Source organism: Clytia hemisphaerica, unplaced genomic scaffold, assembly GCF_902728285.1.
Source record: "Clytia hemisphaerica strain Z4C2 unplaced genomic scaffold, Clytia hemisphaerica genome assembly, whole genome shotgun sequence".
Lineage (NCBI taxonomy): Eukaryota > Metazoa > Cnidaria > Hydrozoa > Leptothecata > Clytiidae > Clytia > Clytia hemisphaerica.
The window spans coordinates 161293-175326 of NW_027103621.1; the positions used below are offsets into that span (position 1 = coordinate 161293).

At 34.6% G+C, this 14034-nt stretch overlaps 2 protein-coding genes across 2 annotated transcripts in view; one reads left to right on the plus strand and one right to left on the minus strand.

Annotated features, from left to right (window-relative positions):
• Positions 1–919: 919 nt before the first annotated feature.
• LOC136802312 (protein PET100 homolog, mitochondrial-like) lies at positions 920–7597 on the minus strand. The gene is made up of 4 exons (XM_067059030.1): positions 7404–7597; positions 3602–3688; positions 1822–1854; positions 920–1084 (listed from the first exon to the last, which is right to left on the minus strand). Exons 1-4 carry the CDS (start codon positions 7431–7433, stop codon positions 1004–1006), a joined length of 231 nt encoding a protein of 76 aa, XP_066915131.1. The 5' UTR covers positions 7434–7597; the 3' UTR covers positions 920–1003.
• A 149-nt stretch (positions 7598–7746) lies between these two features.
• LOC136802313 (epidermal growth factor receptor substrate 15-like 1) overlaps positions 7747–14034 on the plus strand; it is a 28247-nt gene continuing 21959 nt past the window's right edge. The window contains exon 1 of the mRNA XM_067059031.1: positions 7747–7856. Within this exon, the coding sequence (XP_066915132.1) occupies positions 7830–7856 (27 nt within the window). The 5' untranslated portion in view covers positions 7747–7829. The remainder of the gene's footprint in view (positions 7857–14034) is intronic.

The following is a 14034-nucleotide window of genomic DNA, read 5'->3' on the forward strand; positions in this document are numbered from 1 at the left end:
CAGGACAATCAGCCGATTCATAATGCATTGAAGAGTAGTAGACCAGAACTGTATCATCATAACCAAACCCATTTTCAATTGTTACTCGTTCATAATTCTTGGCATTTCATGACAAAGTCTTGTATATTTTTCACTGTAGATTTTACCAGGTGTCTCAGTATGAAGGCCAGCTCTTATAAGACATTTACCATTTTCAAAAAATCTTTCTTTGACAGTTAAAAAAACAATTCTGCCCATTTCATCTTTCAGTCCTGGGAAACTTGCTTCTAGTTGGTTAGAGTGTATTTGTGTTCTCTTTCCAAAGAAATTTTAACAATCATTTCATATAAGGTTTTAAATTTGATGGTAATTTTGTATCCTCGAATTTCTAGCCATAACAAAAGGCATTGTATGAATATTGATATTGCTAGGCTCGGGAATGGATTCTCATTAATTTCTTGAATAGCGGTGAAATTCCAGTAGCTGTTTCCATCAACTATTATATAGATGGTGGGGATTTAAAAGAATTATAATCTGAAAACCATTCTTTCCACCTGTTACCAATAGTTAACTACAACAGATAACACATAACGTCATATCATTTGAATATATTATGTGGAGCTTCTCTGAAAAAAAACATTTTTATCCTTCACACATTGTGAAATTGCTCTTGCAATAACTTAACCCTCAACAGGTTTTCGTTCTTTAACTTTATCACTTTTTTTTACCGTTTGCTATCTCCTTTCAACTAGTGTAACTGTAAGCTTATTCTAAAGTAAATATCTAGATGAATAAGATTTAAATGATCAGACAATTGCATATTATCTCTTGAGGGAAAAAACTTTTCAGATTTTTAAAAACGATTCTTAATGATTTGCATATCAATTTAAAACACTAACTCTAATCTTTGAAGTTTTGCAACAGAACAATAGAAGTTGACTAAGAATTCATTATAACAATTCTTGCAGGAAAAAAATTAATATGTACATTAGTAAATATACAAAAGATTTAATAAAATCATTATTTATTCTTCTTGCTGTTTTTGTCGTTCATCCAAAAACTTTTTCCTTAGGGCATCCATACCTTCTCTTGTTTTAGGGAGTTTCTAGAAAATAAGAATACAAAAACATTCCAGGTATAAGTCAGAAATGCTGATAAAGCCATGGAACCTGGCGATGAGAACTTATTTACTGAATCCAATCTTTCTTTTTTTATAATGGTGATTGCCCCAGCAATGGATTTGGTCACCAGGAGAGACCAAGTACAGTTTTCTGTGCTTGTATTTTGATTGGCTTAAAAATCTCAAGATATCGATTATTATCGCGTAATGACTTTTGGGAGTTCTCTATATCACTTCAAAAGACAAACAATGTTTCGGAGATGAAAAGGTAATCATTTTTCAACAAAAAGTTTATAATTTTATTGTGACACTTGAAAATGTTATGAGAAAGGGTGTGTAGGTAGGTGTGATGTTCCTTTGCAATTTCTTGCTTCAATTTGTTTTTTAGACCAAGAAGCCTTGCTCTGTAAAAAAAAATATCTAGAAGCCTTTTGTTTATTTCATTGAAATCAGATCTAGAATCTAATCTCATATTGAGAAATTGGTTTGTTTTCTAACTTTTTAATCATGTGACTAAATCCCAAAAGAAGTATATGTGTTCAAAATTCAATAAATATATTTTTATTTTTTGTTATCCTTTATTAGAAAGGAAAAAGTTAACCAAAAGTTACAAAAATAGGCTTCTAGACCAGACATTTTTATAAAGACTACAATGAAGCCTAAATATAATTTCCTTTTTAATAAAATTAGAAAAACTGAAAAGGTTTGATGTGAATACTTACAACTAAATCTTCATCTTTAGGATACAGCTTTCTCTAAATAAAAGTAAATAAATTGCTGTAAATATCATTACAAAAAACAAAAATAGAAAAGAAACGCTGCTTAAGCGATTACTTTTTTCATTTTATGGTTCAAAAATTTTTTGTTTCCAAAATAATATGAAAATAAAATTGTGTGTTGGATGGTGAAAAAGAATGCGGCTATTATATTTTGATTTTTCCCCAATAAATAAAATTGAAATTCGCAATTTTTTTTATTTATTCCTGTTTATTTTTGCTTACTCCAACCCAATTTGATCTGCCCATAAAAAGGAAATATTTTAGCAAACCTCATTTTATAGGTGCATGGAGGGAAACTAAAAGGGTACAGTAATAGCACTTCAACCCAGTTTTCCTACTTTGTGTGTATGTAAGTTTCCTCAAAAGGCACATTTTATTTTACTTTCTCTGGTATTAAAGTTTGAAAACATTCATATTTTTATTTTTTCCATCCTCCAGTCCAAAAAGTCATCTTTTGTAAGCCTTATCAAAAAGTAAAGAAAAATTTTGTTTTTGGAGTGAAGAAAAACAAGTGATACTTTTATGGACCTACCTGGTTAATGTATTTAACACATATATAATTGATATCTACGTGACGTGACCATTAAACAATTATTCAGAACATAAACAGTGACGATCTATTAAAATTAGTGGCTTGTTTCTTATAAAAAAACGTTTAGAAACCAAAATTTCATGCTCTTGAAATATTCTTTCATATTCAAGACTTCGTGAGCAAAAAAAACATCTATCTCATCAAAAAAATTGAGTAATTTGGCTAAGAACATTGATGTATGCTTATTAATAGTGATTCTTATAGATAAAGATGCGTTTTTTTAGCTGAAAAATTCGTTTTTTACAAAAATCTGCTTGAGCCATCTTTTACCTACTTTCATGCAAAAAATCAGAAAAAAACAATTATCCAATATTTCACAAAGTCCAAAAAACACGTTTTTTAGCTGTTTTTTGGCCCAAATTTGCCCAAAAACATTTTTTTCGAAAATCGGGCTCCGTCACATTCGAGGGCTTATAGTTATGTATCTTTGTGCAAAAATTCATAAAGAATGAAAGAGCCAATCTCGAAAAAAGGCAATACCTAAGTAATTGATAATGTGCTTATAAAAAAATATCGAATTTGGCCAGTTTTTCTATAAAAAAAGGCCAAGCAGCCAAAATTTCATGTTTAAACATTAATATTTATCAAAAGTAAGCCCTAATGAGCAAAAAAAACATCTATCTCATAAAAAAATTGAGTAATTTGACTAAGAACATTGATGTATGCTTATCAATAGTGATTCTTATAGATAAACATGCGCTTTTTGAGCCAACAAAATTTTTTTGCAAGAATCTGCTTGAGCCATCTTTTACCTATGATGGTACCCTACTTTCATGTAAAAAATCAGAAAAAATTAATAATCCAATTTTTCACAAAGTCCAAAAAACCTGTTTTTTAGCCGTTTTTTGGCCCAAATTTGCCCAAGAAATTTTTTTTTTGAAAATCAGGCTTCGTCACATTTTGGCCACTACCATTTTGCACCTTTGGACCAAAAATCAAAAGATTCCTATGATTCAATCCTGAGAAAAGTTGGTAACAGACGAACGGACGAACGAACGAACACAGGTTAATTTATAGGACCTCCACCCCACCGGGGTAGGTCCAATAAAACAAAACAAAATATTGACCAGGGGGGAATATTTCATTTATTTCTATTTAAATAAATACTTTTTTCAAATAAAAGATTTTTACCTGTGACCTTACAACATACTCATCATAAAACTCAGGATTGTTGAAAAAGTAGAAAACAGCTACTGGGAAGAAAATATAAACACCAATCTAAAAAAAAATCATAGAAGAACCATAAGGAATTCAAAGGGGCCAACTCTCATGTATATCGCGGATATCTTGCTCTGGAACACCAGAAGTGCACCGGAAAACATTACGTGATCAGTGAAAGTTATTGTGACATGTAGAAAGTATGATTGATAAACTTGGTGGAGTTATCAAAACAAATTTGTTGTCAAAGAGATTTAACAGTAAGTGAAAATACAGGCCAGATATCAACAGTCCCATGTTTCGACCAATCGTCCCAAGTTAGAGCAGTTGACAGTAGAACTTGCGATTATGAGGTGATTAGGAGAAGGAAAGTACCGTAGGTCGGGGAAACTTCGGAATGAAGGAAACTTCGGACTAAAATCTTTAACAAGTGATTACTTCGCGAGGATTTAACATTTTATCGTACTTTTTTTTTTCACAGTTCAGAAATGAAGTACACTCGACGATACATATCAAGCGACGGAACGCCGAAAGAAAAACGAAGAAGAAATTGAAGAAAACCACGATATTTTACCATCTTCCATTGTAAAGAGATTTGTTGGATATCTAAAGCGGCGACCTCATAATTTTATTTACGTGATGAAAAGAGGAGACATTGAATGTCACGTTAAAAGTTATTTGGGCTAAAAATATGCATTCCTCAATCTTCAATAGCTCTTCAAAGTTGCTCCATAAATTCGCCGAGAAAGTCACTGCGAGAATAGCTTTACCGTCAGCCGAGAAAGATCTTCTTTAAACGAATCCCAAGAGAAACATAATGTGATTTCGAAGCAATTATAAGAACTTTGTTCTGACGTCACCAGACATTGATGATAAACGTGCAGATAATTTGGTGCTTTATTAGTATAAAGTAAGGTAAAGGGAAAACCCTTTTTTATTAGAAGTCGATGATGGTGGATTTTCTTCATTAGAACATTAGAATATGTCAAATACTGCAAATTGACAATCGAAATATCATTAGCAAAAAGGCCGCTTTGGTGATATGACAGCCGATGGTTCTTACAGCTGGCTTACAAATCATTTTGACTCAAGAAACCTCTGTATAGGCGGTTTTAGACCATGTCGAACTTATCAGAGGAAGATATTTGTAATTGTAAATTCATTGTCTTTTAACGAGCGTTGCACTCCTTCGTATGCTTCCGACATACTTGCTCTATCGTCTTAAATCCGTAAGTGGGTGTATATAGTCGATACATTTTCGGCTGTGTTAACAAACTAAATTTCGTTATCGTAACATTTAACCTTTAACTCAAATCAAAAGACGATAAGTTCAAAAATTTCAAACCCGTCAAATGGTATGTGCTTATTACACCCCTGTGTCACAGATCATCCAGCCCCACTGGAAAATTTGGCAAAAATATCAATGGGAATTTTTACCCCCTCTGTTGGAAAAAATTCCACCGGGGCCACTGTGAGATAGGGGTGTCTTATTTAAAGTAAGGTAAGACATATACAGCGGTAATGAAGCAGAATTAGATACAGTATTATGTTTCTAGTCTACCATTGAAGCTCTTACTTACTCGGTAGGTATTTTGTATTTATTTCTTTTCATCTTTTTTTAATCTAATCTATAAAACCTGCATCGACGAACTTGTGAACCGCCCGTAGTCCCACTGGTAACAAAACATTTAATTAGTATTTAATTCGTGATTTACAGTAAGGCGTTTCGTTCCGATTTCTTTCACTACTAAAACATAGGCAAGCCTTGTGTAGTATATTGGGTTACTTTTAACCACGATCTTGATCGCGCTAACTTCCTCGCACGTCCACCTGGTCCATCGTCGAACAATTATCTAAATCAAAATTGTAGTCTACTGTTGAATAGAAAGTCAATTTTCTATCTCATGATAAATTGGAAACCTCATCAAAGACCGGGTTTTATTTATTCCGCTGGCTGTGTAGAAAAAAGCTGTGGCCTCCTAGTAGTAACTTAAGTTATTTAAAGCGCTATTTTAGCAAACATTAAATTTCACTTGACTTGTATAAAACACCCATTTGTCCACAGCCGATGGCTTTTTGCTGATTTGATCCCGATTTCATTGAAACTACTAAAGTGCATGTATACTGAACATTTAGCTCTCTCGCTTATATTTCTATAACACCCATGTTTCACAAAGCCCCGGTGGAACTTCACTCAAAACAACACATCAAAAATAGGGTTGAAATTTTTATCAAAATATCTGTTGGGGTCGTTTTGAAGTGCTTCAATTTCCTAATGAGGTTGAAATTGAAAAGATGTTTCCCCACCGTATACGAAATCTCGGCCCAATTTTTCAAGTGGAGCGGGAGTCGACACAGGGGTGTTTTAAAAAGACCGTTGTTACTTTATTTGAAAGTCGGAAAAGTTTATGGGCTTCCGAAAAAAATAATACTTAGAACTTAGCATCCGAAAGTCCTGCGAAAAATAAGAAAAATATCTAATGAAATATAACGATATGATAGTAACCATAAGGAAACGAGACAGTCTAATCGAAAAAGTTCTTATAAAACGTGTTTGTTTCACCAATTCAATCTGAGGAAGACCCTCTCATCATGTGTTTAGCGTCCATAAAAAGTTACACGTGCAAAAACTAATGATCGGTTGATGAGTTTGATTATTCACACTTCCATCGCACGCCCAGAAAATTAATGACCAATTAAGCGCAATTCGAATCGTTATGTCGTTAATTTCTCGGCTCACACGAATTTGTCTCTTGGTATTTTTCAACAAATGGCACCTCAAGTGCAATGTTTTTGTTTTGAAATAGCGCAGCATCCAGTCATGATGGTAGATCGTTGGAGTGACGGCAAATCATTCCGAAGTTTAACATTTTACGAAGTTGACCTTTCTGAAATTGAGATGGTGTTTCTTTCATAATGACCTGGCTGATTTACTTGTAACGTTTGTTTTCTGAAAGACAATAACACAAATGTTATGTACAGTAAGTATGGTTGATCTTTTTTTCATATTCCAGGAGAAATAAAGAAAAAACTTGAAAATCTGTCCGAAGTTTCCCCGACCTACGGTAGGGAAAATCGTAAAATACTTTCCTAATTTATGGGCAAAAAGGCTAAATCCTGACTGAAAAACAAGAATGTGCAGCGCCGCGGAAATGGGAATCTTTTACAAAACAACAACCAGATGGTGTCAATCGAACGAATCGAACGCCAAATCAATCGAACGCAATTGAACGCAATCGAATAATTGCAATTCGATTGTCGAACGCAATCGAATCGCAATCGAATATTATCCAGGATTTACTGTTCGATTGCTTCGATTACGTTCGATTGTATTGTATTCGATTACGTTCGATTGATTCAATTGTGTATTAGATTTTATTCGCTTTGGTATGGTACTTAAGCACTTGGCCGCCCACGCTAAAAAGCTCTAACAGAGTGATCCATTTTGATTTAATCGCAATCAAACTCATCTAACATAATCGTAATCGAACATTAATCCAATGTAATTGACTGTAATTGACAATCAATCACACCAATCGAACATAGTCAACTATCAATCGAACATTACTCGAACGCAATCGAACACAATCGAATATTACCCAGGAATCGGCCGTTCGATTAAGATTCGATTACGTTCGACAATCGAATCGCAATTATTCGATCGCGTTCGATTACGTTCGATTGGTTCGATTGCGATTTTTGTTCGAAGTTGTTCGATTGACACCGTCTGGCAACAACTGCTGGAAGCTACCAGATTGAAAGAAACTACACTTACTCTAAACAGCTCTAACTTTGAACCAGCCATTTATTAAAAATACTAATTTTGATCTTGTCAGTTTGTGTGTGTAACTGTGAAACCAATGTGGGGGAAATGTTGTGGAAAATAATTCTATCAGTCCATCCATGCACCGACTGACCGATAGCGAGTCAAAGCTTATGTAATTTTACCCTAACCAGGGTCAGTTAGCAGTTATCGCAAGAAAAAAATTCGCAAGAAAAAAAGGGGTCAGCTTCTTGTCTAGTATAAACAAAACTTGAGTATTCTGCAGAATAGCTTTTTTATTTTGTTTTTGTCAGAAATCTTTCATTCTGACATATATACTTATCAAATTTCAAATATTGCAGACTTGCTGTGGATGAATTATTTTTAGTCAAAAAAAGAAAAAAAAGCAAGAGATGCAAACAACAAATTGAGTGTGTTATGGCTGGAATTCCGCCTTCACAGAAGGTTCGTATCTTTAAGCTCTGTATTTTGCATAAATCCTCTCTTTATTTTCATATATCAATTGTTATGTTATTTGGTTCTGCCCCAGAATCTGCTTTGAACAATATAAAGGCAAAAAAAAAAGAGGGCAGGGAGACATCATATTTTTTAATTTCGACCCAGCCCAGGGCCAAGGACTTCTCTGCTTGGTAAGGGTCATACATGTACAGGTGTGTGCATATCTATATACCGCTAACTGAATCTCAACTTTCCGCTAGCTATTTTTCACAGAATAATCAGCATGAGATTGGCCAGTCTGGAAATAGTGCACAGTAGGAGTACCATCAACTGCTCTAACTTAGGACGAATGGTCGAAACATGGAACTGTTGATATCTGACCTGTATTTTCACTTACTGTAAAATCGAAAGAGAAATCGTGTATTTTTATATACACCGTTCCTTAACTTTGGAGGTTCGGTGAAATGGTGGCAGAATTGCCGTCCCATGTTTTGTCACAGATAGTTCCAAGAAAGTTAGAGCTGTTGACGGTAGAAATTCTTGAAGAAACACAGCTTTAGATGGAGATGGTCTGTGATTTGGAGTCGATGAAAGTTACCCCTCACAACGTACACGACGCGCCCCCGCCCCATGGCATCACGTGCGTTTGGTTTGGGAACGCGAAACGCGAACTACCCATGTCTAAACTTTTCAATATATCTCAGGAACTAACAGATTTTTTGAAATTCTGTAAAAAGGTCTAAGTTCCTGAATAGTTTTACTATGTTCTGTGAAAAAATCATAACCATCAGTCAAATACTTGTTCGTCTATTTAAGATTGAAGACAAAAATTTGCGAAGAAAAATAAACCTTGAGCACAAAAATTGCTTTTTTAAACACTTTTTTCCACCAAAAAACAATTAACTTTTATAGACTTACCTTCCCCAAACATTGAAGAAGCCGCTATTAATTAAAGTAAATTAGATAAGATAAGATTAAATGAACAATCAATTCGCAAGTGCATTTTCTAAAGATGATGGCAATAACCCCGACGTGCAAGGCCCAAAAGGCTCAGACATATCAGACATTCTTTTTACTTGAAATGGTATCCAAAAATTGCTATCCGACATCAACCCCAAGAAAGCTTGTGGTCCCAATAATGTCTCTGCCAGAATACTTTATGAATGCGCTGAAATTGTTCCTGAATTCTTCTCTGCATCCCTAAAGCAAGGAACAATTCCAAATGAATGGCGACATGCTTTGGTTACTCCTTTATATAAAGGTGGAAATAAAGATCGATCCAAAGCTGTAAACTACAGACCAATCAGTTTAACGTCCGTCACTTGTAAACTTATGGAGCACATTGTTCACAGTCACATCATGAAACATTTTGACAACGATAGAACTTTATCTGAAACACAGCATGGGTTTAGAAAATTTCGTTCTTGTGAGACACAACTGATTCAAACAATCAACACACTTTCAAAATCCCTGAATAATAGAAAACAAACAGACTCGATATTGTTGGATTTCAGTAAAGCCTTCGACAAGGTTTGCCACAGGAAGCTTCTTATCAAATTAGAACACTATGGTATTCGTGGTGAACTACTGTTGTGGATATCAGACTTTTTGAGAGATCGCACTCAATGTGTTGCTGTGCGTGGAACTTTATCTAAACGGATAGCAGTCACTTCAGGCGTTCCCCAGGGCTCAGTTCTAGGGCCATTGTTATTCTTGGTCTACATCAATGATATGCCCCTTCAAGTTGAATCCTCCATTGTCCTTTTTGCAGATGATGCATACCTATATAAAGTAATTGATTGCCTAAATGATGTACATTCACTGCAATCTGATATTGACCAACTTGTCTTGTGGGAGAAGAAATGGTCGATGGAGTTTCATCCGGATAAATGCTATGTGCTGAGAGTAACGAACAAACGTAAAATTATTGATCATAAGTATAAGATTCATGATCAAGAACTGAAAATAGTTGACAAAGCTAAATATCTGGGTGTCACCATCTCAAAAAACTTATCCTGGAAACCTCATGTTGCTATTATCACATCAAAAGCAAACTCCACTCGTATTTTTCTACAGAGAAACTTGTCAATGACTGATTCTGAAACACGATTAGCATGCTATAAAACATACATACGTCCACTTGTTGAATATGCATCTTCTGTATGGGACACTCCAGGAATTGAAACATTGACATCTAAAGTTGAGGCTGTACAAAGAAAGTCACTCCGTTGGATTTACAACAAATGGGACAGGAAATCATCCCCAACATCTCTTCTTAGAGATGCCCAATTGGACACACTTGAGAAACGTCGAAAAATGATTAGATTGAAATTCTTTCACGATGTTCTCCACAATTTAAAACATGTGGACAAATCAATTCTCCCTAATAGGCAGCGTTGTAAGAACATCAAATTTCAACAAATACTGGGTTCAATTCAATCGTATACAATGTCATTTTTCCCTCAGGTTGTCAAGCTATGGAACAATCTTCCCTCTAAAGTCACATCTATTGAAGATCGTAATTTATTTTTTAGTAAAATTAGCACCTTAGATTTCAAATAGACATTAAGATTTACCCCATTGCATTGCGATAGCCAAACTAATCTCCTATCTACTCTCAGCATTTCAATACTTAAGTCCCATAAACGCTAACATAAATCATAATCTCTACAATTAAATTCTTCTCAACCACTTTTCATCCTTCTATTTCATTATTGGAAATAAATTATTTTAAAAACATTAACATTAACATTATTTAAACCCATCATTTATTGTATATATACTTTCATATTTCAATCCTAGATTTTTTTAGTATTTCTTTATTTTTGTATTAAATTTCTTTTTTTTTATATTCAAGAGAATAGGTTTTGTAAAACCTTCTATGAATTATCAAATAGAAATAGAAATAGAAATAGATAAAACCTTAAAATCAACCAGAATTTACAACCTTTCGTCCAAAACAAAAGACGTGCTTTTCTCGCCGCCATTTTATTTTCGAATGAGAATTCTAGAGAATTCCATTTGTTTCCAGCTCCCGTGGTCTTTTTTCATCCAATCAGATCGCGCGATTTCACTTTCGCTTTCTCTAGTCCAATAAGACTGCGGGATTTGAGTCATGTGACATCTCTATTAAAAAACCCGCGCGAAATACAGGGGGTCACAAATAGAAATACAGGGGGTCACACTACTGGCTACAGGAACTGAAAGCAATCAATTAAGGCCAATATTTTTGGTTTTTCTGAAGGACAAAAGGTATAGGAATCTTTACTGAAAGAGGGATAAGGCTGGGACAATCTATTTAAAAGATATGGACATAAAAAAGGCACTTTTTTGGGTGATAATGAAGATTTTACTTAGAAACTTTAAATTCTCTTACCCCCGTCTCGGGCCCCCCCTGATATGAGCAAGGGAACCATGTTGGCCACCCCTACTGAAAATTTCAGATCAAAACAAACAAGGAATTAATTCCTGTAACTCGAAGAAAATTGGAAAAAGCTGGTTTTTGACTGTTTCTGATCCTAAAGTGCTATTTTTTGGTAAAAGCTATGCAATTTGTGTTTGGATTTCTAGAAAGCTTACCCATTCCTTGTTAATACGTTTTTTATTTGAAAGTAATCTCTTCATGGAATAAAAAGAAATAGTCAAATCTTGTAAAAAATTTTTGCCAAATTCGATTTTTGCATTTCCCCATTTTACCCTACGCAAACGCACGTGGCATGAACCCCTGCCCCAGCCCGCAGAGGGGGGGGCTACAACCAAAATCTTCCTGAAAAAGGCTGGGGGCTAGATTTTTTTTTAATTTCAGGGGGTACCTATGATCTCTGGGGGTATCTAACTTTTATGCAGTAAGGTCTGGGGGCTTGGGAACTATATATTATATCTTGCTTTTATCTAACTATCATTATTCTTTTTTAAATTTTAAAAATATACAATTTTTTCATTTCTTGACATATACTCAAGTCACAGGGGGTACCTACTAACGTCTGTTGATGTTTGGGGTACCTAAAATTCAGGGGGTAACTATTTTCTTAGGGGGTATACGGTACCTAAACCCCTGGTCAGTGCCATGTCAGTTTAGGAATGATGCAAACTACCAATGCCTAAACTTTTCAATATCTCCAGAACTAACAGGCTTCTTGCTTCTTCTCACACGTTAACAAATTCGCAATTTTCGTAAAATAAAGTTTGGGGTGAAATATCTTACCATAAAGTAGCATAAACAGTGAGGCTGGAACTTCGATTTTTGAGGATTACGATTTTACCAGTTTTAGCAATTTTTGCCTTGCTAACCCAAATCTCGCAACGTCTTTACCTTAAGGAAGATCAAAATTAAAGTTTTTCAGCGTTCCGAAAAAAACGCAGAGCAGAAATTTTTTCATCTTCACAGGATCGATTCTCAACAACAAAATACATCTTTTGGTCTTTGGGTTTGTCTCTGACGTTTTTCCTTCTTCAAAGAATATCGATCACTTTCCTTTTCACCTTTAGCGCGCAAGAAAAAAATGATTAGCTACTTAGTTTCTGCCCTATTTTGCCAAATAGATAGAATGGTCCAAACACGGGGGTATTTCAAATGATTAACTATGTCGTTCTGTAAGTGTTTATTTCCTGAGAGATACAGATAGTATATTGAATATTATTAACTTATTTATTTAAGTATTTTTGAGCGCAAATTTAAATATATGGTTAAATAAAAAACAAACGATAACAGTTCTGTTTATTCCTCAAACCCCCGGGAAAAGTTTTTTTGCCAATTTAGCTATTTTACAAATCTTGAAAAAGAACTCCCATAGGAATTCCGATACCTAACCCGATTGGTTAATTTCGGAACGGCTTCAAGAAAGTCATAATGGCAGATAACTTTAAAAGCTTCTGAGGAAAATGTGTGTAATTTATCGATGTCGATGGCTTGTTGATTCTTTAAAGAAAAAAGATAATAGGTATAGCTTTTTCTAATCCTGTAATATCGAGGTTCCAGCTACACTTATAAAGATCACCAAATTTTTTTTAAAACTAAAAGAATTTACTCAGCTTTCTTCTAAAAAAATCTGCACTCTCATATCTTTCTTTGTTTCTGAAATGTTATATTAAGGAAAACCCATTGCGCGGTCTGCCATATTCCATCTCTAGGTATATACCCTTACATAAATAACAATTACAAGTGATGTCTTTGTTTACCGGTATAATTTTTTCACCTGCTATCGCCACGTGATTCCTGCTTTTCCCCCTTTTCCCGAATCAACACTTTGCTCGGGTTTTCCTCTAGATTCGGGTCAAAAGAGACATTTTAGTTTTGTTTTCAGATTTTTTTTGAAACATTTAAAAAAGGTTCAGAGTTATAAATAAACGTGTGGATGTTTTCGAAAGCCAAAAGCTTTTTTTTTTCAAATGTGAAAACCATTTTTCAATATCTTTTTCCTATCATTCGTAATAAAAAAAAGTTTAAACTGGTTGACTGATTTTCAAGGCCGCGCAAGGTAAAACCCCAATTTTTGGTTTTCGCGCATGCGTGCGACCTTGCCGAGAATTGGTTAAGATCGAAATCGAAACTGAGTGCCAAAAAATCGTGGAATTTATCTGGGGAGTCTTGTTACCGAAGGAGCTGTAAAATTGGAATTTCAAATTGATATATCTCAAGAACTAAAACTTTTTGCCAGGTAAATGACCCCTCATTTTTGCTCCGGCCTAGGAGCCTTAAATTCTCTCTCGTCCGACGGTCAAGACATTTTTTGTTTGTTTATCTAATCCGATGATCTATTCCGATTTAATAAAAACGGATTATCTGGATTCCGATAATATTGTGATTTGATTCGCCGAAACTATTTAGAAAAAGATGGCTGCCGAAAGTGGGCTAGCTGACTGTGTAGCAAATGGGCAAATCTCAGTGAAAAATTGATCATTTTCATCATTATTCATGATGTTTTGGACATGATTTATGAGAAATTTGATGCATACTGGTTCCCTAACAATGTGGAAAGACTTTGGAGAAATTTTGGCCATGAATCGTCAGCTGATCGAGTGCTTAAATCTTGCATATGGCTAAACTTCTCTTCTAGACGCACAAAACCATGTAACTTGGAAATGAAACTTTCAAACACACAGCCATTGGAATTTAAAAGAGAATACTAAAATTACAACATTACAGTGCAAATTTGAAAACGATCTGAGTAATTTTTATGATGTT